Raw genomic sequence first — 27,834 nt, forward strand, 5'->3', positions numbered from 1 at the left:
TGGTTACCTAAAGACAAGGGCTGGAAAATTAAGCTGAAACCAAACTGGGAGGTGCAGTGTGAGCTACTGGAATCTTTTCAGCAGGAGTGACTTGATCACATCTAATTCGATGAAGATAACCCTGGCAGTCATGAGGCTGGGAGCTCTCAGTAGAAACCCTGGAGGCAGGAGACCAGATTGGGCCCTGTCTGCTGTCCTCGGTCCCTGGCTCAGCAGGAGTCCTTGGGGAAATTCTGTGCTTCTAAAAAATTATTCTGTGTTTCAGTGCACATAATAATATAGAAACCACTAAACAATAATTTATGACCTGTAGCTCTAACATGTTTATTATGAATTTTTAAGTAATATATTTATTTTTGTTAATGGAAACTTAACTACCTGAAGAAAAATTCTGATCCTTAGTAAACATCTCTTTTACAACATTTTTACATGAGGAGTTCTAAAATAATGTGCTTTGTTAGAAAAAAAATACATATATATATATAGTCAGGTTGGCTACAAAGAATTTTTTGTCACTTCTGTTGTTGAGGGTTACATTAATCTTTGCTATATGGGAACAGCCTTTTATAAAAAGCTTCTATTGTACTGACTGTAGGGTATATAAACATAAATAAGATAAGCAATCCTATTAAAATCTTTTTTGTGACTTTTAAAAGTATTATTAAGTGGTAGCTTGTATTAAGCTTTGTTATTCACTCTTATATGTTGGTCTTCAAACACTTTCAAGGATGCTCTCCTGGCGAGGTGGCAGGTTACGTCAGCGATGCCATCCACCATCTCTCGGGATCTCCCCATTCTTCTCTATTCTGCTGCTTTCTCGTCTTTGTTGTGTTAGCCTCTCTGACAATCTTCCTAACTCAGTCTTAATTCATACTTTTAAGTAGAGTCGCAAACTCTTTCTGTAAAAGACCAGATAGTCAAGTTTTGTCTCTGTTTCCTGACTACTCTATATATATCAATGAATGTTCCCATGAAGCTTTATTTACAAAAACAGATGATGGCTGGATTGGGCCCGCAGGCTGTAGTTTGCTGAGCCCTGCTGGAGAGCTCTGCCAGGTAGCAGGTCCCGATCTCATCGTCTTACTCCCCTGTTCACAAGTGGCCAGTGATCCCCTAGTGCTGGGACACTGATCCTGAATTCCTTCGCTGAGCTTTCAGGCCCTCTGTTCTCTGCTCGCCTTAGCGTACCTTGGTGCCTCATTTACCCTGCTTGTCCCTGAGTGTGGTTCCCTCTCCGTGTCCTGGCCTTTGGAAAGCCCTTTCTTGGAATCCGCCTGCCTTCTTCCCAGTTTCTCATATTATGAGAAAGCATATTATCTCCTGTATACTCTCTGAAGCCTTTGTCAAGAAATTGAGCCCGCCCAGTGTTTTACTTCTTAACCTCTGTTCCTATTCACATTGAATATTTAGTGCTTTATCAATATGTAATGTTGCTTTACATACACATGCATCTGCATGTGTTTACACGTTGTTCACCTGTGCAACTTTAAATATGCAGTCTCCAAATTTTAAACTTTATACATTTTATAAAATTCTCTTATGTTTTATGGTTTCTAATGCAGTCCTCTTCACTGAAAGGAATGAAAAATACTCATTTGGTTTAAAGTTGAAAGGAAGATTCAAATGAAATATTGTGCACTGCTTTGCTTTAAAATTCTCCTATGCCACAGTTGAAATTGGCTTCGGTGCAATTCCCTGTCCCAGTGTTCATGAGCCATTCTCTTTTTCCTTCAAGTTCTACAGTTTCACCATATAATCTAGACGTCGATTCATTATAGTTTATCCTTTTCTGGCCTCGGTGTGTGCTTTCAATCACAGGGCTGATGGCTTTTTCAGTTATTATCTCAGACAATCAGAAATTATCTTTCTGGGTATTGCTTTTCTGCCTTCCCCCTACTCTTTCCTTTTGCAGTCCTTACGTTAGAGCCTTTCAGTCTGTCCTCAGTATTCTTACCTTCTGTGTTATATTTTAAAATTCCTCTTGCTGTAGCTGTGTTCTGATTGAATTCCTCCTATTATTTTCCAGTTCACTAATTCTCTTTTAGCCCTATCCATTCTGCAGCGTATCTCTAACCTGTTGACCTTTTGATTTCAAAGGCCGTATCTTGCATGTCCAGCATTTATAATTCATTCTTTATGATAGGTCTGTTCTCACTTAGACCTGCCTATTTTGGCTTCATAAATCCTCGTTCTTTTTATGGGTATTCTTCATCATCTGTCCTTGAGGATCTCAGACGATAAGTTGTTTGGAGATTGCTTTGCCATGTGTCTGTGATTTCAGTGAGAGCCCGTCTCCTGGTTGCAGGCTTTGTCAGTTCCCTTGGTGTTCATATTCCTTGTGTGTTTTGGAATTTTCATCTGTAGGCTCCCTCTGGTTGGGAGTTTTGGGTTTCTCTCCCCTCTCTGTGTTTTTCCTCCCTATCTCCTGGCTTTCTTCTTGTCTCCACTTGACCCCCAGGTCTTCCAGTCTAGAAACAGATCCTAATGACCCAGGCTCTCTTCCCATGGTGAGCTCGGCAGGCTGGCTTCTCAGGCAGGGACGCAGCTCTGCACAAACCCTGGCCCAAGGCAGTGGTTGTGGCTTCACTCAGTCCGTTTCAGATGGGAGAACCTGACTCCAGCCCAGGTTTCAAGCCAGCAGCTTTTGTCCTGTGTGCCCCCAGGAATGGGACACCTGCCTACCTCTGTGGGCTTCCAGCTCTGGAGCCAGTGGCCTGCCACTGTGTCTTAGTTTGTTTCTGGGCTGTGAAATATTGAATTTACTTTTGTGCCCTGTTGTGCCTTTTCTTCCTTGTATGTTAAAAATATTTGATTTATACACAGAGAGGGTCATTTGGAGCATAACTTTCAGCTCCAACTTGACATGAAGTTGGTTCAGTCTCGGTGATTTACCATTCAGGGCCTTTTTCAGTGTCCCCCCAACCCTCAATTCAAACTCATTTCCCTCTACTTCTGAGCATGAACTTCCTGCTTTTGCTGCTATGGAACTTCTTAGGTCCTTGAACATGCCCTGCTCCACATGCCTCCATCTGTTTTTCACATGCTGTGCCCCCAACCTGGTTCACCTTTGCTTGTCAGACCCCTTCTTCTCAGAAGTTGGCCTAAATCCTACCTCCTCTTCTGAAGCCTTCCTTGACCTCGCCCAATTATAGCAGTCATGACTTTTTCTAGAGTCGTCCCATCTGTTCTGGCCATTTGGCCTTCATCATTTCTGTTTTGTGTTGAGAGTCACCTGTCTCATGGATGTAGGCCTTGAATCCCCACCGAGCTGGTTGGTAAACTTGAGGTTACAAACCACACCATCTTATTTTTGTTATCTTCATGGGCTATGCAGCTAGCATTGGACTCTGCTTACTTATTTGATTATTGATTTATTTATTCCATACTGTCATCTTTTCCAATATTGAGTAGGTCATTTATCTCTTCCAGAGAATTGAAATTTACTGTGTGTATGCGCATGTATGTGTACGCCGTTTAACTCAGAAGGGCAAGTTTTTATTGCAACGCCCTGTTACACACAGACACAGACACACATACTTGCGGGTGTGCATGCATGTGCAAAGCAGATGCCCCATGTACATGACTTGTAAAGTCACTGGATTTGCCCTTAATGGAAGAAGTCTTCGGTAAATGACGCAGGCTCTGTTTGATGTTGAATGTCTAAACTCACATAGCTGATATGTGTGGGAGAGGACTGTTTTATCCATAGAAGCAGATACTTCGGTCTCTTGGTCAGAGCATTGTGAACCTCTCAGCCTTCTGTGATGTTAATTAGATCATCGTCTGTGGGCTTCGGCATTGTCAGGTTCAGTCTCTGATTGGAAGTTATTAGAATGAGAAGAAAGGATATTAAGAAAGTAGTATCTTAATGAGCTCAGCCACTCTAACAAAATACCCTGGTAGCTTATAAACAACAAATTTATTTCTCACAACTCTGGAGGCTGGAAGTCAGAGATCAGGTCCATTAAGATTGAGTTCAGATGAGGGCTGTCTTCTGGGCTGCAGACTGCCGTCTTGTCTTTCTATCCTCACATGGCTCTCTCCCATGGCCAGGAGAGCTCTCTGGGTCCCTTTTATAAGAACACTAATCCCATTCATAAGGTCTCCACTCTCATGACCTAATTTCCTCCCAAAGGCTCGACCTCCTAATGCCGTCATATTGAAGACTTTGGCTTTACTTTTTAGCAACCACGCTACTGCCAGCATTCGTGACAACTGTAACATTTTTCTAATCATTGTCATCATTATCATCATCATCATTATCACCAGTGATTTATCGAGTACCTCCTATGTGCCACACATTGTTTTAGGTACAATACTTACACACTATTGTATTTATTTAACCCACAGTTTACAAATGAGGAAATTGAGACTCAAAGAGGCAGTGACTTGCCCAAAGTCTCACAACCACTGTATTCTAAACTTCCTTGACTCCAGTGATCTTTATTTTTATTCACTTGGAAGTCCACTTCATAGATGTTCTTACTACTTAGAACATTGCTTCTGATATCTTGGATTCTCTAAGGCTCCTGTCAAACATTTACCCCTCTCCTTAACTCTTCCCCATGACACCTTCCCACCTCCCTCAGTTTACCTCCTTCTGTGGCCCACATGTCATTTCTGCTTCCTTTTCCCAACATCCTCTGTTCCACATGGACCTTTTTTCTGTAGCCACTTTATCACTAGCCTCCAAAATTAGATCAATTCAACCATCTCGTGTCTATTTCTAGTCTCTCTCGTCTAAGCTCTGTTGGAGAAAATCCCGTGACCTTGCTAGTTGACTCCATTTCAAATGAATTTCTGATTTACCCTGACCCTTCAGTGCTCATGACTAGTTTGCTTATCCCACTTTGGCTCCCTTTCTCTTCCCCACATTGGCTGATCCAAAGCTTTTTTACATTCTTCACAGCTCCTCCAAGGGGGGAGGGTATAGCTCAGTGGTAGAGCACATGCTTAGCATGCATGAGGTCCTGGGTTCAATCCCCAGTACCTCCATTAAACAAACAAACAAATAAATAAACCTAATTACCTCTTCCCACCAAAAATAAAAACAAAAAACTAATTAATTAATTAAATTAAAAAAAAAAAACCAAACAGAAAAAAACACAGCTCCTCCAACTTCCAGGGCCAATTAACCTGGCCCTGAGTTCTGCTGAGAACAGAATTTTTCAGGAATAATTTCCCTTAACTGTCCTCTTCTCTGCCTCAAAGTTTATCGGCATCAGACTTGTCCCTTTATTCCCTTTTTAAAAAAGAAACCCTACTATTTTCCAATGGCAACTCCACCTGTATGTTCTTTCCAAACTCTTCTTGGGAGTTGTCCCATCCGCGTCCTTGCTCTCTTACCCCTTCAGTCTCTTACCCTCCATTTGCCTGTCTCCTCACCTGCAAACAGGTACAGGATGGCCTTAGCCAGTTATTTCCCTCAGTTCCGTCACCTGTCACAGTGTCTCCTTTATGGCCAAACGTGGGCAAGGGAGGTGGCCCCCCATCTGAAAGTCTGTTGCACAGGCTGCCACCGACTCCCTTAAGGCAGAGCTGACGAGCTCCTGTTAGTTCTCATTCTTTGTCTTTCTGCAGCGCTTGACAATATTGATCACCTTTCCCCCTTTAGTTTTGTCTCTTTTGAGGTTTGGAATATTTATTTTCCCACTTCTTCTCCCCTACCTCCCCCCGCCCCCGCCTTAAATAGTTACCTACTTGTCTTCTTCCATCTGCCCCTTAGTGATTTTTCCCAAGGCTCTGACCTTGGTCCACTCCTGTCTCTGGGTAGTCATCTCCTGAGCGTTGGACTTACACTTCCAACTTCCTGTGGGCATTCCTGGGAGAGGGTGCACGCTCTTTCAATTGTCCACTCCTCCCTTGTTTCCTGGCTTCTAACTGCATCTTTCTACATCCGATCATCCAAGCTAGAAATTGAGCACCGTCTTCGACACGACTTCTGCCTTTCCCTCTGCCACATCCAGCCACTAAGCCCTAGCCGTTCTCCCTTTGAAATGTCTGTTTTTCTTTTTTTGTTGTTGTTCCTCCATTCTTCTCACTGCTGCTTTAAGCTCTTTGTGGACTATTGGGCTAGCCCTTTAAATGTCCTCTCTGCCTTCAGTATCTCTTGCCTCAAAACTTTCCTCCGTGCTGCTGTCAGCTCTAGATTTCGAAGACACAGCTGATGAAATCATTCCTGGGTTCAGACTCGTTCAGTGTCTCCACTTTGTGCTCAGCATCCCTTCTGGATCCGCTGACCTGCCACTTGGGGCCCTTCCCCATCAGACCACATGCCTCCCAGCTCCATCCTCTCCAGCAGCTCCTCTGGGCATCCTGACAGGGGTCCTGCAAAAGCACCACACCCTGCCTCCTGCCGAGCCCTCGCACCTGCGGTTTACTCTGCTTTTCCCCATCTCTGCTTGGTTTCGTATTTCCTGGCCTGGCTCACGAGTTATCTTTCTGATGAGGCATTTGTGACCTGTCCACGAGGAATGCCTTTTCCTTCTCGTCTCCCATGGGTCTTGGCTCACGCCCCGACCGTGGTTGCTCTCGTGTTATAGTCACTGTACCTGGTTCTCTCTCTCTCTCCTCGGCCGGCTTCCAAGCTTCTCGGAGGCATCTTTGTTTTCTCAGGTTCCAAAGTGTAGAAAGCGCCTAATAAATATTTATTTTATTTATTGAACTACAAGTTGAATAACATATCTAGGTTCATGAGCATTAAGCGCAGGGCTAGTTAGGAGCCTGTCACCATTGCAAGCGCAGGAAGCACTAACAGAGCAAACAACGTTTCCACTTCAGCTTGAATATACAGTAACCTGAGAGGTTTTTTTTTTTTTTTTCTAGAGATGTGGCTTTACTAAAATAAGAGAAAATACATTTTACCCAAGCTTGCATCAATATAATTTTGGTGTTCAGATGAACTGAAAACACTCACGTAATGGTTGGCTGAGTCAAGTTGGGTGTCAACAATCTGTCACCTAACAATTGAGCTCTTTGTGATTGTTGAAGAGCACATATTAAGTTCCCCCAGAAAAAAGAATCTATTAAAAGTTATGTAGGAAGGTGAAAGAATAGTTTATACAGCATTTTAGTTAACCCGAATTGGCTTGTTAAATCTTGAGATCTCTGAAATGCTTAGAGAACACTATAGAAAAATGTTTTGTTCCTCTTTCAAAGCTGATTTTATCACAAACCTTAGCCTTTTTGTGTTACTGTGAGGCCAATAAAACCGTACCCAGCTTTGCTGCTTCTAGTGTTATCGGGGAAGTATTGCCGTGTTAGCAGAGGCAAACGCTTTCGGACACTTTCAGTAGTGTTGTGAAGCCACATTTGTGGAACTATGTATCAGTGCACACATTTTGTGTGCTGTTAGCTTGCAAGCAATACGACAACTGGCAACTCCATCGCAAAGCCATGAGAGACCTGGAGTATAGAGGCGGTTACAGGTAAACTTATTTTTCCCCAGTGTTTATTTTTTCCTTATTTGCTCATTAAAACTGGAGTTATATGTGATACCATATTTTCAAACGTGTCTTTTTCAATCAATGATGCCACTAAAACAAATCACTTTTTGAAACAGTGGTTTACAGTATTGTGTTAGTGTCAGGTATACAGCAAAGTGGAAAATAAGTCACTTTTTAAGGTGCTTTTTGCCTCTGTAGTTAGAACTCAAGTCAGGGTAACTAGGGGACTTTTTTTTTCTTCCTTAAGAGACTTGGGGAAATTGGGAGATGCGGGAAAGGTAAAGGCAGTGTGGCAAAACACATGGCGATTTTGAGTGAGGATTTTGACCTGGGAAACTAACGTTCCAGATGCACAGTGTCTTTGCTTCAAGCTGTTTGAACGATAAGACATTATTTTATTAATTTGCTGGCCAAGACCTTAATTTCCATTATTCTTTGCAATGTGCTGTGGTTGCTAGTCAATTTGTAATTTTGTTTTTTTAACTATTTGTGCAGTATTTTGTATCTGTAATTATTAGACATTTTTCTACCATGATTAGGTAACTGGGCTGTTTAAAAAAGAAACACCTCCAGAATAGCTAAAATTTTAAAGTCACTACCTACATCTGCCAAAACAGATTAGTAGCGCATTTCCAGAACAGAACAAATTGTCTTGATCTCCTTACCTAACACTTTGTTTTGTGTCAAATCCAGCTGCTTTCAGAGCAACAATTCTTGATGGAAGCTTATATTTTGACATAAAAATTGGGGGGGGGGTTGCAAGTGTAAGGTAATTTTATCCTTCTTTGGCAGGCTGTATTACTCGTTTATGGTATTCATACCATAAAAATACCATATAATCATGATAAACTTGATCTGGCCTTGACTCACTATAATCCTGTTGAACTTAATGGCTGCATGAACTTGAATATTCTCTTTGAGAAACTAAAATCTCTTGGTTCCATAAATAAGTGCTACCTTGTAAAATAGCATTTACACCTTAGGTCTCCCTTCCTTCATAACCATACTGTCATTGTGGAGGGTTTTTTTCCCTTGATATTGCAGATACATTAGGTATCAATTCTTGTGGTAATGATAAAAAAAAAATTGGCCAAGCAGAATTAAAACTTTAATCAGAATATTTAAACATGGGCATTCTTATAAAGAAAATTTCCTTATAGAATATTCCTGAAAACTCTTCTGGAATCGGTACTATTAAAAATCATTAAAAATGCATGTATCTCCTTTACAGTAAAAAATATTACATTCTTTTGCATATTTTAATATTTCTTTGCTCACTCAGAATCATACCCTGCTCATTATTTGTCTGTGTCAGGTGACAGAGGATGTTTGAGCGAACACGTAGTGATCACAGGACAGATGTCTTGAGGCACTATATTATGGTGGCTAAGAGTCTGGGCTTTTACAGCCAGATGCTGGAGCTCAGATTCCTTCCTAGTGGCATGATCTTGGGCTAGCGTTACTTTCCTGCTTTGTGCCTCAATTTCCCCATCTGTAAAATGAGTTGTTCAGAGCATTTAATGAGTTAATACATATAAAATGTTTACAACTGTGCCTGGTGTAGAGAAACTACTCATAAGTAGCTTTCGCAGAATAATTGACCTGTTAAGTAATGTATCTAGTTTATCAAGAATTCCAGATAGTTGTACTTTAGTTGATCTATTTTTTGAATAATAAAATCAGTAACAATAAGGATACTGTTTATGGAGTACAAAATATATTTGCATTTTACTATAAAAATTAAAAGTGCTAATAATTGCCTGTTGTGTTTTCTGGGATATTAGGAAAGGCTTCTGCCAGAGACTAATGAATGTATACCTCACGTGAATGATAGAAATCCCTAATATTCTCGACTAGTTCTGTTTTCCAGTTCAGTAGGTGTCATGAGTCCATAAAATAAATAAATATGTGTACATTCATATATACCCCCTATACATTGATGCATTTGTAAAATCCTTTTCCCTGATGAAAGTTAGTTTAACAAAGGTCACTTGTCTAGTATCTGTTCATTTGCTGCATCTGAGAACTGAGAACTGATGGAACTTTAGAGGTGCTTGCAAAAACAACTTTGCTCTAAATTTACAAGCAATCAGAGGAGCTTTATCATTTCTGTTAGTGATAATATGAGTAACTGTTCTAATTAGAACAAAAACAAAAGGTAAATAGTCCCAAGAAAGCTTTGGCCAATATATAGCTTGCGTGTGTGGCATCCTTGCAGCTGGGGAGACCTCCTGGCTCTGCCCTCCCTGCCCACTGGCCAGATTCCAGAAGAAACTGGCAAAAAGCATCTAGAAAAATGATAGTCCACTTTTAAGCTCTAATCCTGAGATGGCAGCTGATATCCCAAGAGTTAAATGTACATGGGCTTCAAGGCTTTGGACCAGTTTCACTGGACATTCTCAAAGTCTTACCTCTTTGATTCTCTCTGTGACTTCAGGTATATTTACATGCCCTCAGTCTTGATCGTCTCTCCTGTTTTCAAGCCTTGACATAAACTACATCTCGTAGTGAGAAAGTCAACTTGCCAAGCCTTTTCCTATCTTCCCAGCCACTCTTGACATTTCACTTCTTCCTAGAAGCTTGCAGCCTGGAGAATGCACCACCTTACCCCCACCTTCCCCTCCAGTCCTTGCCTAATCCTTTGCTTGTGCACAATGTTACTCTTATACTATGTTTATTATCATTAAATGTTGGCACCTTTGTCTTTTCATTTGATGCACATGTGAGAATATGGTCTTTTGCCCTTTGAGGGCAGGGACCATAACTTTTGATTCATGGTGTTGATAGACGTCTACTTAGTAAATGGCTGTTGATAGGATATAAAATTCAGTGGGATTTTGAAGCTGAACAGTTTGAATCCTTTTGTAAATTATTTGCAAAATGGACAGATTCTTTTTTTACTGCCACCTACACTGTCAACAAAATAGACCAATCTCAGAATTGATGACCTATCAATAAAATGCCGCAGGTCAATTTGAAAAATAATTATTGGAGGAGGAGAAAAGGGAATTTGGTAGCAGCTCAAGTAAACTTTGTTTTTCCAAGGTATTTGATGAGAAGAATTGTGCAGAAAAATTGTAAACGCTTAGACAGATTTATGTTCCTTCTTTCTGACTGCTGTTTGCCGCTCAGAAATAACTGTGGCAGATTTTCTCTGCTCATCCTTGTCCTTTCCTGGTTTGTCTATTATCAGTACATTCTGATTCCATGTCCCAAGCACACGCCTTTTAGACGTTGTTATCTAATATGATGTGGGAGGAACTTGCATCGTTTATTTTTCTTGAAAGTTGCCCACTGTTTATTATGTTATAGCTGCAGGGTTCTTCTGCACAAAAGCTTTTTGGGTCTTACAATCAGATTTCAAAGCTAGAAGTGCTTTGTGTACCCCTAAGTAGGAAGGATTTGTAAGATATCTATTAAATTAAAACATTCTTAAGGAATGTATTTAAATGACCTCTAATTCTACTGCATTAGAAAAATTAACATTCATTTCATATATACTGAATTAAATTAAAAAGTATATATATATTCTTAAAGTATGCTCTAATAATCTTCAGTTCAGTTATAAATGTCATTTAATTTTTTTGAGTAAAACTCAACAGTATTGCACAAAAGCTTAGAAGTGAGTTTAGTACTATCTACCAATTTCCAAATAGTACTTAATCTTTAATCACTAGTATTAAATTAGCAAGCCATTTAACATATAAAGTTTTCCTGCAGTCACTTTACTAATTGAATATCTCATTCTTAACAAATGCTTTGTCTCCCTCGTCTTGTTCTATTTTTTTTTTCTTAGTTTATTTCATTTATCTTTTATATAAGAGACCCACACTGCCTTGTGTTGAAGGAAGCAGCTTTATGATGTACTAGGAATTGTGTGTGTGATGGAATTTAACCTCAGTTTATGTCTCTCCCCCGCACAGTCCCTTCAGTCTGAATACGTTCATTACTAAGGCCTTGCTGCTCTGCTGAAAGCTGTTCCACTGTTAGACAGTTTCTTCATCTGGCACGAGCAAACGTAGAGAGAGAGCAACTGCTTGCCGAGGCGTCTCTCTGCCTTCTTACCTTAAAGGGAGCACTAAGATAAGACCTTCGTGAGACTTGAACCCAGAAAACTCTGGTTAATGACTACTATATAATGCACTGAAACCATGTTTATGGAGATGTCAGCCCTTTTTAAGACAGTTTTCATGCTGAATTTGGTATTTTGAAAGGTGATTTTTAATGTGTTTCGGTAATACGTTTGTTATTACATTTACATGTACAGTGTTACATTATGTATGTATTACGAACTTTAAAAGGCTATTTTGATAAATTTATAAATATATAAAATTATGTAAAAACTAGACTATATTTTGATGTAGATTTTCTTGCTGTTTGCTACCAAAAATTTGTATTTTGAATTTTAGTATGGTTTTATCTACGATGAATAAATAATTCCTCTTTGTTAAGAAAGATTGAGGGGTAAAGTTTTTAGAAAGTGATTTTTATGCCCTCCCCCCTACGAATACGGTGCGCCGGTTCATTCTTTCGAAAAGTCAGTCTAACTTAGCAGGTTTCCCCTGTTTATCTCTAGCAAGTGCGCAGTTGTTTGCTGTGGCTTGTTTAGACCGTTTCCTTTCCCTTTGTTTTTGTTGTTGAGCCATTTAGTTTTGCATCTTTGGGGGCTTTAAGAAAATTTAACATCCAGTTGAAGATCAGAATTCACTGACTATTTCTCTTGAAAGCATGATTTTTCTCTATGAAGTAACTCAACAGTCCCAATGCCTTTCTTTCTTTCCTCCTCGCAAAAGAGTTCTTAACCCAACTAGAATATTCTGATCTTGGTACGAGGTTTTTGCCCGTAATCTCACATGGTCTGGCACCAGTTTTAAATCAATGAAGAGAAAAAAAAAAAAAACTGAACAAGATGCTGCTAAGGAGTTCCATGTATTAAAGGAGATACGTTTAAAGTGGAGTGCAACCTCCTGACACACACGCTAATATGTATCTGAAACCTAAAACGAAAATGAGGCGACTCCTGGTACTTCACAGCCCTTGCAAGTATGTGTAACCTTATACTTAGGCTCTAGAAGCCTGGAAGCTTCTTGTCCATGGGGATTTGGGAGTCTTAGATCCTGGTCGTCTTCCATGCTGCTTAAGAATGGACTCCTCAGAGACAGTTAAATGGATTCATATGAAGTGCTTTTCTCTCATTGAGTTATTTATAATGTATTTATTAGAAGGGGGTACCTTGAGACTATTACACATGCTTCAGCAAAACATCTTCTTTATGTTTTACATTTTAAAAAAGGTATTTGAATGAACGTTTGACTCAGGTTCGTCAACTTAACCTGCAAAAACTGCAGTACCAAATAATTGCACTAAACGGATGAACAAATTAATTGTATGTTTTAGGAACTGAAAATTAAAGTAAGTGGAATTAAATTGTATACCTTTTCTAAGGCTGAAATAGTAAAATATTTTATTTGAGTTATTATACAACATGATTGGTTAATTATATAGGAAGGTGATAGTATTTTAAAAAAATTATCAGTGAAAAATAATTCAGATGACATTTGAGAAGTGGGGGAAAGGAAACCATATTGACAGTTTTAGTTCTGTGAACACTAATCTGTGTGCAGCTATTAAATGATTGTAAAACCGACTACTGTAAATTTTCCATAAGAATGTGTGTATATTGGTCATATGTATCTACATGGGTATGTCTTAAAATTATTTATACACATGTGCATACATAGACAAACCAAGAAGTATATGTATATAATATAGAAAGTATATAGCAAAGTGATTCTACTCCAATAATAAAAATTGTTTGACATGTATTTTGTTATGAATAGTTTACCTTCAAAAAGATATTTTGTCCTATTTTAAAGTGTAGAAGAATACACTGCTAATAAATAATAGAAGTTTTATGCAATTTATGTTTTCCCTGGCTTTTGTAATTTGGATTTAGAGTTACCAATGTACTGAAGTACCTTTATAACTTCATATATGATTCACTCTGCTTGGTGCCTTTCAAGTTTCTCAGATTCTCCATTCCAGATTTTTAGTTTATCTTTAATTGACTTTCCAGATCATGGCCATTTCCTGAAGCACGTGACAGTGAGCACAAAGAAATCTTACACTTTGAATTTCACAAAAGTCAGATAAGTCAGGCTCTTGCTGTCTTTCTCTCTATATAATTTTCCTTGTTAATAAAACATGGTTTATGATCAGTGTTTGGGTCCTGCATGATCGTTTATGACTGTTGTATGATATATGTCATCGGTTGCTTTTGTGAAAGAATGGCTGTCTTCCCTAAAGGAGAAATTATAGAAATAAATCAGATGGCACAAACCTCGCCCCTGTTTTATCTATGCACCCTGAATAGCTGGCTTGGGAGGAAAAAGTCGCGTTATTTCTTGGAGATATTTTATGTATTAAGCTGGATCTCTTTGGGTTGTGATGTTTCTGAGGTTTTCCTTCTCTTTTGTCTTTTAAAAATTTTCAGAACACATAGGAAAGTTTGTGGGTGGGAAGACAGTTTCGTTTCTTGAGTTGGGAATCTGCCAGTTAGCTGTTCTCACAACACTGCGGGAGACAGTTGGGGTACCAATGTTGTTGTTGGGACCATATCTTAAAGAAGGAGATTCCTTACCAATTCATGAACCTACCTACAAGGGCAGAAAATCTTTTTCTACAGATTGAGTTCTTATGAAAAAAGAAATAGGAAAAAAATCAGTTAACTAGTTCTAACAAGCATCTCACCTACTGGTCATTGAGTTCTCATGGTTTTGTTACGCTTAGACATCAAATGACTTATAAATCTCAACACACATCTGGGGAGGCTACACTATATACATATTCAGCTGGGATTCAAAAAACAGCAGAACATGAGTTTGCCAACGATAAGCCCCACAAATGTATTTTCATAATTGTTCTCACTTGTATGCTTTCCTTGGTGACCTGTATTAAACCATCACTATGTTGAAAGTTTCTACTTAAACCCACTGTCAGTGTGTAAGCTGAACAGTACTCTGTGGTGTTGACTGAGCTCTTTCCCAAGGTACTCTCGAAAGGCAGAGTTAACGATGCCTGAGAAAGCCTTGCAGTCCTCTTGGCAACACTCAACCAAGCCAGAATTTGGTCACTGCATGTCTGCTCAGAAGAGTAACCAGGGAGGTTTCCAATTACAGCGAGATATAATTTACAACATAAGAGAAAACTTTTATTTACACGTAGGTTGCATAGATGGTGGCACCCATGGCAGAGAAAGGTACATAGAAAATCATTGCATTAAGTTATTTTGAGCTGGATTGAAATGTTAATATATTCCCACCCAGTTCCTTCTTTATGGATTGAATTATGATAATCATCTCAAGGAGGGGAAAAATAGCTTTTCTAGAAAACTTAAAACTTTTTTCGATGAGTTCAAATAAAAACTGATACTGAAAAGACGGCTTTTAACGCAGAATTCAGTTATTTGAAACTGGTTTTAAACGGACGAACATAACTTCATTGACCTCTTCCCGCGCCATGTCTTGTTTTCACCCGTGTGCCACCAAAATGGAGGCGACTCGCCACTTGCTCTTTCTCTTTGGCTGTGAGTCAAGTTGATCAGAGTTTTTTTGAGAAGCTGGGCTGTTACGTGAGAAATGAGTCGAATCAACTGTGGCAATGACTCCAGCTGCAAGTGTTTATATTGACGTTACACTTCAGGATCAGCGATAACAATCTATCAAGTGCTTTTTGTTTGTTTATGTAATGGCTGTCTCCCAGAAGGATTTTAGGTGGCTTCAAAGATTGGAGCAGACGTATCGCAGAGGAGTGAGAAGGGGCTTCGGACGCCAAGTTTTGAGGCAACTGATGCTGGGACTTAAAGCTGAGATGAACAGCCTCTCAAATGTCGTAGGATGTGGATTTTCTCATCTAAGTTTGGGCACATTTACACTAAGTGCACACATTTGGTCAGCTCCAGGACGCCTGATTAGAGTTTACTTTCCTCAAAATGTTAAGAATAATACATGATGCTTACCTGTAAGCTCTATGCTGTGCAGTAGGTCCCTAGAACTTACTCATCTGTGTAACTGAAACTTTGTGCCCTTTGACTAATTTGCTAACAGAGATCTTAAGTCTTCTTATCACAAAACAATAACAATAATAATAATAAGGAGGATGGGAGGGAACTTCTGGAGGTGATGGACATGTTCCTGGCACAGACTGGTGATGTCTTCATGGAGGCACACTTAGCTCCAAACTCACCAGGTTGTATACGTTAAATATGCACAGCGTTCTGTATATTACTCATGTCTCAGTAAAGCAGTTTAAACATTTTTTTTTTAAAGAAGAGCTCTCAAAAAGAAAGAGCTTCTCTCCAAGTGAGATTGTCAATCTTGACATCTAGATCCCCTGCAATGATTGTGTCAGGTACATGGAATAGAAAGTTGAAAAGACAGTTTGAAACCAGAGATCAGAATAGTGTAATAATAGTCTATATGAGTATCTGTCTATTACTCTCTTTCTCTCTATCAATCTAGTATATACCTGGCCTTTACTGAGAGCTGATGGAGACTAGGCTGCAAAGGATAACATGTGCTTTTTGTACTGAGAAGTATTGTATTGGAAGATATAGGGGTCCCGGAAACATGAGATTAAAGAAGCCAGTCCATTTTATCTTTGTTGGAAAAAAAAAAGTAAAACTCTGGAGGAAATGGAACCATTTAAAAAAAAAATCTAGATTTCTTGCAGGCAGAGAGACGTTTAACACCATACAGCACATTCTGAGACAGGCCTCCTACTCCAAGAGGCAAGTTCCAGGCAGTTTTTTTCTGTTCAGAAAGATGCAACCAATTAGCTTCTCATGTAACTTGGGCTGTGACGTTACACGGTGTCTGCTGACAGTGACCAGCAGGGTGGGAAAGGCCTGGTTCCTCCTGATTTGAGGAAACATAAAATTCACTTCCTCTTTCTCCCTTGGCCACTTTTCAGACCAATTTCTTTCACAAGTATAGCAGCTGATTCCAGACTCACCCTGCTGCTTGAAGCCTGGCCCATGGCTAACATTACCACTTACATCACAGGCCTTCGGTGACCAAGGAATAAGCGCCCAGGGGCCTCGTCAAAGGGCGACACTGCAGAAACCGTAAAACAGGGCAGAGACGTGGGTGGCAGAATGCCTGGGCTCAGAGGTTCTGTCCCGTCAGCACAGAGCACCAGGCTCTTTCTCAGATACCACACCAGAGCCTGAGTGAGGGGCGCTGGCCCCGAGATGGCTGTGCTGTCATGACAAGAAGCGGGACTGCTGAGACGGACCTTGACCATCCACAAGCTGACAAACTGAGACTTGAGAATACTTGGATCTCTTTGACAGTCAGATTGATGGGGAAAAATTATCCTTGATTTTCCTGTTTAAGAGGCAGGTGGTTAGGACCATTAACTGTTAAGGTAAACCAAAATAGGAAGGTTCCACCATCCGGTCTGGAGGAGAGATGAAAGTCTGTTACTAAGCCAGGAACTAATTACTTATCAGCCAGTCTGGAGACAGGAGAAACCCCATTTGCTGGGGTCCCCAGGATCACCGCCAGGTTTACTGATTTGCTACAGTGACTCACAAGAGTCAGCATGTGGTTGAATTCACAGCTAAGACTTACTACTATTGGAGGAAAATCAAAATCAGCAAAGGGGAGAGTTGCACAGAGTGAGGTCCGGAGGAAACCAGCTGCAAGCGTCCAAGAGCCCTCTCCCAGGAGCCACGCAGGATGTGCGTAGCTCTTCAGCAACCGCTGGTGACAACACATGTGAAGTGTTGTCTACCAGTCAAGCTCATTAGACACTAGCTGGGCACCCAAGGTTTTTTACTGGGGGCTGGTCGCATAAGCACCCTGCACCCAGCACGAACCAAGATTCCAGACTTGCAGAAGGGAAGCAGGCGTTCTGTGTAAACCTTACTGTCTGCGTGGTCCGGGGACAGTGAACCACCCTTACCATCAGGGCAAGTCTGACTGTAGCACAGGCATCTGTTTACCAGTCAAGTTCCCAGGCGCAAGCCAAGGCTAAGCGCGAAAGCGGGCTTATGTAAGGAAACCAGGCTCAGGCTGGCCATGTGAACCCTTTTTTTTGTACCCCTGTATCTCAACCAACTAATTGTGTAGTAACTGAAGCCCGTTTAAAGTACTGTGCGGTTTTACCTTATGAAGTTGACCCAGTCTCTGTTTCCAGAAGACTTCTTTGTGGAGGGGAGTTGTGATCCAGGAGACAGGCGCTCTCTCCTTTTGAGTCTCCACTGCTCCAGATGGACCGGAGTTCTGGCTTCTGTTTTGTTTTTAAATGGATAAATTTGGACAATCCCTTCCTGGTCATGGTAGACGTGCCACCACCCAATGTCTCCAATATGCTAATCCTTCTCATGGCTAACTGGAGTAGGAAAAATTCCCTGAATCTGCTTTCAGAAATGAACTAGTCTAAATTTTTTTCCCTGAATATTTACCCATTATTTAATAGGTAAGAGAAATAAAAATATAGATTTAACAGTTTTTAAAATATTGCAATTTCAAAAATATTAAAATAAAAAATATTGGAAAAATAAGTATAAAATATAATTCAATAAAAAATCAAAATATGAATTAAAATGATAAAATATTTATATAAGTGGATAAACTGCTTAAAATGAGAGGCAAATTAAAGGATAAAAAAGGCAGTGAAATAATACCACTAAGGAATTGAAGATTTAAAAGAATGAGGTAGAATAGTCGAAAATAAGTTAAGAATACATCAAACAAAAAGACATGGATTAAAAAAAAATTAAGACATAAAAAATAAAGATAATTTTAAACCACTCTTAATGAAACAACAGGGCTGCTTGTGCAGAGAAAGTTACAGATGCCCATGGGGCTCCCATTCAGCCGGTCCCAGGGCAGAGCCACCCTGCACAGGTGGGAATCAAAGTCCCCAGGCAGAATATTCTAAAGCAAAGACCTACGAGCAAGACATTTTGTCAGTTCAGAAGATCCCAGTTAGATTTGCAGCCTGGCATGTGCAGACCTGCAAAAGCAGTTAAGCCTTTGGGGGATGTTAAGAATACATTTTTTGGAGTGATTACTATAAGCCAGATGATGTACGAAGTGCCATAAATCTATAAGTCAATCTATAAGCTATCTTACTATGAAGGTTTTATAGTAAGTTTTACAGTATAGTTAAAACCTGAGAGATTTTAGGCAGAAGAAATAGACATGCAGAAGTGAAGTGATTTGTCCAAGGTCATGACAACTAGCAAGAACTGCCCAAATTTAAACACAGCCTTAATTAACACCAAAACCCATCACCTGACCTTTTTACCGTATTACACATTGCCAGTCTCTTTTAAATATGGCCTGAATGCTGTGAACGAGCGCATCAAAATAAAATACCAGACGTGCCAGGTTTTATTGCTTTGAAAGTAGAGCATGTTTCAAGGCAGGGAGTCTCCGAGATGTATACATAAATTAATCATCTCTTGCTGAGTATCAGCTGGCATGAAAAATCAAAAAAGGCCAAGAATTCAGACATTGAGACATGATGGAAAAAAACTCTTGAAATTAAAAAAACAAATGTTTAATGCAGTGTTGAAAAAGATTAGCTGGCCCAAAAGAAGAGAGTTCGGGTTTGAAGTTTCCATAGCCACCTGCCCATGCACTTTTATTGAAGTATAGTTGATTGACAATGTGTTAATTTCTGGTGTACAGCACAGTGATTCAGTTACACACATATATATTCTTTTTCATTATAGGCTATTGCAAGTTATTGAATATAGTTCCCTGTGCTCTACAGCAGGAACTCGTTGTTTATCTAACTTTATATATAGTAGTATCTGCAAATTACAAACTCCTAATCTATCCTTCCCTCCCCCTTTCTGACATGCTTGAGTGAATGAAGGCATTCTTTTTTTAGCACTCACACAACAATGAGCAACATCCAATAAACAGGCCATTTAAAGAATTTAATATACATTTTAACATTGTCTTAATAATAAACCCTGGGCAATTCTTTTCCAAATTGTACTGTTCTCTTGGTTTTAATGGGCTCCAACACTGTGCATTAATATACCTGACTTACATCATAATTAGAATCCCATTTAATCGAATATTTCATTGAAAGCATACATTGGGGCTTTAAGTCACTATGTTATTTTTATTTAAAAGAGTAATATAATTCTTGTAAAAAATCTGAACTATATAAGGTAAAAGATTCAAACTCTCCTTTCCCTCAAATCTGCTAACCTGAGGAAATTGTGATAAGAGATTAGACTTCCAGAAGTTTTTCTAAAGCATGTTCTGTACTTAAATAATGACTCTATCTGAACATCCGAAATGTTATGTGTTTTCTTGTTCCTGCACAAATAGGCTCAGTGTTCCAAACGACGTGCTGGATAAAAATAGATCCTGTCCCTTCTGAGTTCTGCATTAAGGCTTCTTCTTGCCTATTTTTACGTGCCACGCAGCGTCAGTCCTTTTAGTGACCGGCTTACTTTCCACCTTCTTCAGAAAGCTTTTTCCTACTTGGGTTCCGGTGAACTATAATTTTTTCCCCCTCACTGAGCTGTGGCATCCTTAATTAAGATCATATGCCTTTTGTTGCTCACCCAGGTACCTGCCTCAGAAGACGTATGGGTTGAACCCTTTTATTTCACTTCACTTTTCTTTTTTTCCCATATTGTCTCCAAGTGCTTCAGAAGTTAAGTGCTCCGTAGATTTCATTTTCTTGGGTAGACTTTTCATCATTTGATCTAGAAGTCAGAGTGAAACCTGGTTCAGGGCAGCTTCCTGCTGAGAGCAGAACTGTGAAGAGCCTTTATCAGAAAAGTTTTGGGAAAGTTCCATGGGCTGCTGTTGCTGGTGTCTTTGCTGGTCTGGAAAGAATGGAGACAGTGAGAAAGGAGTCAAAGAAAATAACTCATATTGATGCACAGAGATTGGCAAATTGACTGTGGATTCATATTTCTTTCTTTCATTCATTCATTCAACAAAGCTTATTGAGAAGCTGCTAAAGACCTACAGATGTGAACTAAAAACCTCTGTGCTCAAGTTCACAGTCCTGTGAGGAACACAGACACCTCCACCATGCCCTTCCAGTCCGCTGACACATTTTCCCTGGGAAATGCTGACAGTCCCGAGGAGGCAGCGTGCACAAAACTGGAGGAGAGCGAGTGGGCACAGGAGGCTTCCCAGAGTAGCAAGCATTTGCTGAGATGCTTTTGAAGACAGGAAGAGGTGTAGGAGTAAATGGTATTTATCCCCTAATAAAAAACCTGAATCTGTTCACCTGGCAAGGAACAACAATCTTTTTTTTTCACCTGGGTGGCTTAAAACAATAGAAATATATTCTCTTTGCAGTTCTGAAATCTAGATGCCCTAAACTGAGGTGCTGATGGACCATGCTGTCTCTAAAGGCTTAGGAGAGAGTCTGTTCCATGCCTTTCTCTTAGCTTCTGGTGTTGCTGCGATCTCTGGCATCCCCATGCTTGTAGACACATCGCAAAATCTTTGCCTGCATTATCACACGGCATGAAGAAACAACCATCTTGAGGCCAGTGGAGCCATCTGGTGCTCTGGCTCCCACCAGCTTTCTGCCCCAGCAGGGGCCATCCTTTCTAAACTTTAAGATGGGCCCAAGAGGAGAAGAGATGGTTTGCAGGATGAATGAACTGCGTGCTTAACGCTTTCCCACAAACAGACAAAACTGACTAAGGGAATGGGACAGGGGTTGTGTTGGAGGGGTCATATAGAAACTGCAAGAACAGGGGCCTGAAGACACTTTAACTTTATCAAAACGTAACTTTCCCAGCAATTTCCTCAACTGGCTGGTTTAAAGGATGTATATAAATTTAACATTAAAACAGTTATAACGTGAGATTCATACTGAAATATGATTCTTAATTCTGGCTGCAAGAGGGTCACCTGGGGTGGGGGGTGGTGTTTGTTTTAAAAATAGTGACACCAAAGTCCTACCTCAGAGTAATTATACCAGAACGTGGGGGCATGGGGCCTCAAATTGCTCTTTTAGGGTTTTAACAGGTTTTTAAGAACTTCTTCATTAATTACTGGTGCACAGTAGGGTTAAGAAATTGACGGGTGGAAAACAAGGTTTCCAACCATTTAACACTGTCTTTTTAAGGGGGGAGGGTATAGCTCAGTGGTAGAGAATGTGCTTAGCACGCATGAGGTCCCGGGTTCAATCCCCAGCACCTCCATTAAATAAATAAATAAGTAACACTAATTACCTCCCCCACATCAAAAAAAAAAAATGTTCTTTTAAAAGAAGATTTTTAATTGTTCAGGGTGGCTTTCAAAATCAAGATTTAGATTGAGAATTAAGAGACTATTTATATTTATTTATAGTTAACTATTTGTTAACTACCAGTTAATATCTTCCTCAAAGGATTGTGCTGGGAACCCAAGAGAATAAGGGAATAAAAAGAAGAGGGGCAGGGATGAGAAGGGATCTTCTCCACGCCTTCATCTGTGTCTTCAAGGAGTTCACAACCCAGTTGGGGAAGTTATCTAATCACGTATTGGTTGGTTTTTGTTTGTCTGTGTCTTTTTTGTGTGGGTTTTTTTGTTTGTTTGTTTTGTGTGTGGGGGTGAGGGTTTTGAGAAATATCTGCCATAAACCAGCTTAGGACTCAAGGAGCTTGGAAGTGGCTGGACCTACGGCAGAGCTGGAACCAGGATCTGGAAACCAGCAGGAACGCCCTCTCTCTTTCTCTGCACGGCGGACGACAGGGCTACTGACAGCTGCTGCTTGTTGCAGCTTAAGCTTCAGTAACCTGGAGGGGCACTGGCTAACTCTCAGACTCCAGTCCACACCCCTGGGAAGGGACTCACGTTCACCCCTGGACTTAGAAATCGTATCACTGGGTTGGGATTGGGGTCTCTTTTAAATCAAGTGAAGGAGAGCTGTTTCCTTAACAGGAGTTCTAGTCCCAAAAAGGTGTGTGGAGGGAGGTGTTTGCTGGGCCATCAAAACAAGCGTCCGCTCCACTTGCATAGCAGGATGAAAATGCTACAGGCAGCCCTGGAGAACAGCATGGTGCAGGAGTACCGGCCAGAGGAACAGTACGGAACACTGCTGGCCCCGCCTGAAGACAAGCTGGACGTTTGGAGCAGCCTCTTGGCAGGGCTGGGTCTGTGTGTACACTTAGATTTCCCACTGTGTGTGTGGGGGGGGCGTGGAGGTGGCTGGGAAGATACGAGGCGGTGCACAGGGTACTTGGCGTGCAGAGAATCAGCGATGACTCCACACCCCAGTTGGCAGCAAGCACAGGAAGGGTTAGTGTTATCTCCAGTGTTTGTGGGACATCGATGTGGGGCTGTATAAGAAGCAGTCAGAATGGGACAGTGGCTTCAACTCTTAAATCCCACAACGGAGGCTTCTAACACATAGCTGGCAGTTGCTTTCACCAAGGCTCACAGGGCTGGCCCAGTGTCCAGAGAAAGTTTTCAAGGATTAGAAAATAAAAGAATATGCTGAGAAAAGGGGTCTCCGTGTCAGGTTTTCCTGAGATGAGGAAAGTAGAAAATATTAGTTTTCTAACCACTGCTGATCGCCTAGATGAGGTAGAAGCAGTGTAGTAGATCCTGGTTGTCTTGTTAATTTCCTAATCAATCTAATTTAGACTTGAAAATCACAGGAAACTTTCTTGGATTTTTCTTGTTATTTTGTTCATGATCCTGTCCATCCTGCTTAACTCTAACTACTGATGACAATAATTGTGATCATACACCCAAAAGTATATGATCTTTTTTCTTATCAGTGACATGTGAAAACACACACACACACACACACACACACACAAATACATCCTGCACATGGACAGCACCCTTTTAAAGTAATTTGATCTCATCATTTAAATTACTTAAAATAATTCCTAAACACTGGACGACATGAAACTTTCTCCATCCAGTTCCCATCTCTATCAGACAGAAATATTTTTTAAGCAGATTTAAAAAAATAAACTATATTCAACCCTTACTGGAAAAAAAGTCATTTTTGGACAGAGACCAAGCCAAAGCAATTTTAGTTCAAATTGGTTTTCCTGGAAAAGCTGAAAATGTAGTTCAGAAAAGAAATGCCTTGGCAACTTCATAAATCAACACTCAAAAACTAACAAGCTCAGTCTATACATCCTTCACTGTAGTGATTCTCAAATCCGAGTGTAGGGAGGACTGCCCTGGGGAGCTTGTTCAAATGCAGATTTCCAGGCCCCAGCAGGAGCTCTGACCCAGACCCAGGTGGGTTGGTACCGAAGATTTGAAGATCACAGTTCACTTAACTGAAAAGACAAATGTAGAGATTTGTAAGTTGACAGGACTAGAATGAGGAACTGTGTCTGTGTTTACTATGTCATTTTGTCACAAGGTAAACCCAATTTATCCCTTAGCCCGCCTCGGTTGGGGCCACCTGTATTAGTGTCCCAGGCCAACCTGGTCTGAAGCACAGGTCTGTCACTACGTGTATGACTTTGGGTAAGTCATTCACTGTCTTTCGATTTCAATTTTCTTTTTTGTAAAGAGAGGAGACTGGATGACATCAATGGTTTTTAATCTTTGGGGGATTACAATCTCCTTTGAGAAGCTAATAAAATTCTTTCATCTTTGCTCTAGAAGAATACACAAATATACACGTACATTTTTTCACACAAATTTAGGAAGGGTCACAGTCCCTTTAAAATGCTTACAGGGACTTCCTGTAGCAGTGACTCTCAGAGTTGGAGAATGGTTCATCTAAACTATGTTTCACACCTTCTCCCACACAGATTGTTCCTTGTTCTGTCAAGGGCCATCCCCCACCCCCCGCCTCATGCAGGGAGTCACCTTTGTCACAAATAGGTGTGGCACACTTACACCCTGGCCACTTCATGGCCACTCCAGCTGTTTGCTTAAATTTAATCACTTTAAGACTCCCTCAGAGGTAGGTGACATTATCTTCAATTTCCAAATGAGAAAACTAAGGTTTGTAAAGGTGAAATGACTTGCTGGAAGTCACATGCGAATAACAAACAATCTCTGGATTTGACCTTGAACTCTGATCCTCTCTGGCTGGATAATTCTTTGTTGTAGGGGTCTGCCCTGTGCCTTGTGAGATATTTAACGGCTTCCTTGACCTCTACTCATTAGATGCCAATAACACTCCCCTACCTGAGTTGTGACAACCAAAAATGTCTGCAGACATTGCCAAAGGTACCCTGGGGGGCCAGGCAGCCCCTAGGTGGGAGCTACGCCCCACAGTACACTCCCCCGGCTGTATTCCCATAGTGAGCTGCAGTCACTGAGAATAAAATGACTCTCTCTGAGGGCAGAAGAGTTGAGAACCATCATTACAAGATCGCATGTACCCCAGGTAAAGTGCTTCAGGATGGAAAACATTTCCAGCTTCATGGGTCTCTAAATTCATAATTTCTACAAACTATACCATTGAGCTTTTGGTAAAACGCTCACATATAGTTGAATTGCTCCCAGATTTGGCTGTAAAACATAAGCTGTTGTTCCTTTGAAAAACCTCTACTACAGTCGAAACTGACCCATACCACCATGATTCCCAGTGGTGTTCCTTCTGAGAGACCAAGATCTGAGGAAATACAGCTGGGATTTGCAGTGGGGCTTGGTCTCAGTGTGGTGCTCAGGGAGTTTGCTCTGTGGCTTGGCTAACAGGAGTCAGGGAAGGCAACAGGAGGGAGCAATTTGTCACAGCTGCCACTTACCCACCGGTTTCCCGAAGGATGTGAGACAGTTGCGAGATCTTACTTTGGTGGATTATGAAATTGAGTACTAGGAAAGTCCACATTGGGTCCCCTCTGGGGTGGGTGTGGGTTTATATGGAAGAGGGTGTTGTTATGAACAAAAGCTCTATTTAAAATAATCTGGGGGCATAGAGCATGAAGATGTGGTACATGAAGCATTGAAAGTATTTGAGAAAAACTGCAGTGCATTGAGGCATGACTGATGCTGGTTGTACCTCTTGAGAAAAAAATTGAGGTTGAAATCGCATCAATCAGAGGTGCCCAAGGGACCTATTCAGTCTACACATGTTTAAGTATTTAGAACGTGTCAGGGCCTTTGAGCGGAAACAGGGTCTGGTTCTTGAGTAGCGTCCCATTTGGAGAGGGAATAACCACAGCTGAGAAGTCTGGCTGGGGTAGAGATATGCTCGGGTGTGCGGCGGGGCACGTAGGGTGGACAGTCCATCGTGGAGATCAAGAAAGACTCTTTGCACAAGGTGAGGTCTGAGCTCAGGCCTGGAAGCTGAGTAGGTCTTCGCTGGACAAAAGTGAGGGCAGATTGTGGAGAGACAGGCAAGGGAATAACATGCACTGAACAAATGGAGACGCCTGGATGGGAAGGAGAGGGGAGGCTGGGGCACACTCCACACTCAGGGATGGCAAGCCAGCAGCACGGCTGGAGCAGAGGTGTAGGAGGGAGAGACAGGGTGGAACGGTGAGGATGTGAGAGGTCGCACAGTGACTTAGGCGGGACTGTCTGAAGACTCCTGCAGACCTCAACACTTTTGCAGGCCCCATTACAAATCATACCAAATATGGAAATGGATCCTGATTCCAACTTAAACTAATTTATAAACAACGAGTTGAATTGCAGTTGACTATTGTTTTTTCAATTGAAGTATAGTCAGTTATAATGTGTCAGTTTCTGGTGTACTGCATAATGTTTCAATCATACATATACATACTTTATATTCGTTTTCATATTCTTTTTCATTTTAGGTTACTACAAGGTATTGAGTAGAGTTCCCTGTGCTATACAGAAGAAATTTGTTGTTCATCTATTTCACACATAGTAGTTAGTATCTGCAAATCTCCAACTCCCAATTTATCCCTTCCCGCCCTCTTTCCCCCCAGTGACCAAAAGTTTGTTTACTATGTCTGTGAGTCTGTTTCTGTTTTGTAGATGAGTTCATCAGTGTTTACTTTTTCCTTTTTTCAGATTCCACATAATAGCAAGTTAATTCTATCTCAAAGTTTTCTTTTTGTATTTCAGAGCCAGCCAATCTTTTTTTTTTTTTTCAGATACAAATCTTTTCAAAGGGTATTGAGAAGCTGGTGTGTTCAAGGCACTGTGTTAATAGGCCCTAATAATAATGCCTCGTTTTAAACTTGCAGGTTTCAACCTGCATAAACCTGACGACTGCCCCCTCCACTGCCCAGTGTCCATTCTCTCCTTTCTCCTACCCATCCTGAGTTTGAGCAGGGCACACGAGTGCTCAGCTAGAGTGGACCTACTTCTCTTGCAGCAAGGAGCAGCCATGTGACCAAAGTTTTGGTCACGGGAGTGTGTGCTGAAGTGATGTGTGAAGTTTTTATATCACATCCTTGAAAAGGAAGATGGTTGTCCCTCTTTCTTTTTAATCCCATTCCTGCCAACCGGAATGTGGCCATGGAGTGGTAAAAAAAAATATATCAGCCACGCAGACAAGGATAGCATCCTAGGGCCGTGGCTCGTGAACTGCAGCACACGTCAGAGTCACCTGGGGGGCTCGTGATAATGTAGGTGGCTGGGTCCCATCACCAGAAATTATGACTCAGTGGGTCTGAAGCATCTCCAACAAGTTTCCGAGTGATGCCGATGCCGCTGGTCGGGGACCACACTTTGAATACTGTCACCCTAAGGGATGGTGGCACACTAAGACGACGCCTGGGTCTTTAGATTACCCTGTGGAGTAGGTCTGTCTTCCATCTGGACTGCCCGTTCTCTGTGAATTATTATTTTTTTATACCTCTATAGCTTTGATCTCCTTGTTCCATCAGCTTAACCTCCAGCAGCTAATCCATGTTCAGAAAATTAAACTTAACCAAGGGAGGCAGTGTGGTGTGGTGGTTAAGTATGGGGTAGTGGGTTTGACTCTCAGTTATGCCGCTTCCAAGCTGATCCTGGGTTAAGTTATTTAACCTCTTGGTGACTCTGTTTTCTCATCTATTAAATGAATTTAAGGGTACAAGGCCCCCTAGACCTCATATCCCCTTTCTAGACCACGTTCATTACCAGGAGCCCAGAACTCCCTGCCTGGTGGCCATGAACACACTTCCGTGAGCTACATGGACCTCTTCTCTGGCTTTGCCCTTCTGACAACTGACTGTGCCTTCCAGGTACCATCCTAGGTCTGAAATATAGCCAAGGAGTGGCTGTGTGACAAGGCTGTGGATGACACTAGGGTGGGGAGGCTGGAGTGTCCCATGTTAAAATGAGGCCCCTCTAGCACGTGATGACAGAACAGAGTGGGGAAAAAAGAGGAGGGGAACTGTGGGCGAGAGGCAAGCTCTCCAGGTTGTCACATTCCAGTGGCATGGAACAACCTATAAATCTGAAAATACTAAATTTGAGCCTGGCTTTCCAGTCTATTTGTCAAGATAAGAGAATAGGAC

The 27,834-nt window shown here is 41.1% G+C and overlaps 1 protein-coding gene and 1 non-coding gene across 6 annotated transcripts in view; both read left to right on the forward strand.

Moving 5' to 3' along the window:
- Positions 1-13,663, forward strand: part of CDC14A (cell division cycle 14A) — a 142,193-nt gene extending 128,530 nt beyond the window's left edge. For all 5 annotated transcript variants that reach the window (XM_032487199.1, XM_032487196.1, XM_032487198.1 and 2 more), the window contains one exon: positions 11,369-13,663. Coding sequence is in view for 1 of the 5 variants with exons in the window: in XM_032487198.1 (XP_032343089.1) it covers positions 11,369-11,398 (30 nt within the window). In the remaining 4 variants the exon portion in view is untranslated. The remainder of the gene's footprint in view (positions 1-11,368) is intronic.
- TRNAA-AGC lies at positions 4,924-4,995 on the forward strand. The gene has a single exon. It is a non-coding gene; the product is annotated as a tRNA-Ala (tRNA).
- Positions 13,664-27,834: the final 14,171 nt, after the last annotated feature.

This window comes from Camelus ferus, chromosome 9 (genome assembly GCF_009834535.1).
Source record: "Camelus ferus isolate YT-003-E chromosome 9, BCGSAC_Cfer_1.0, whole genome shotgun sequence".
NCBI lineage: Eukaryota > Metazoa > Chordata > Mammalia > Artiodactyla > Camelidae > Camelus > Camelus ferus.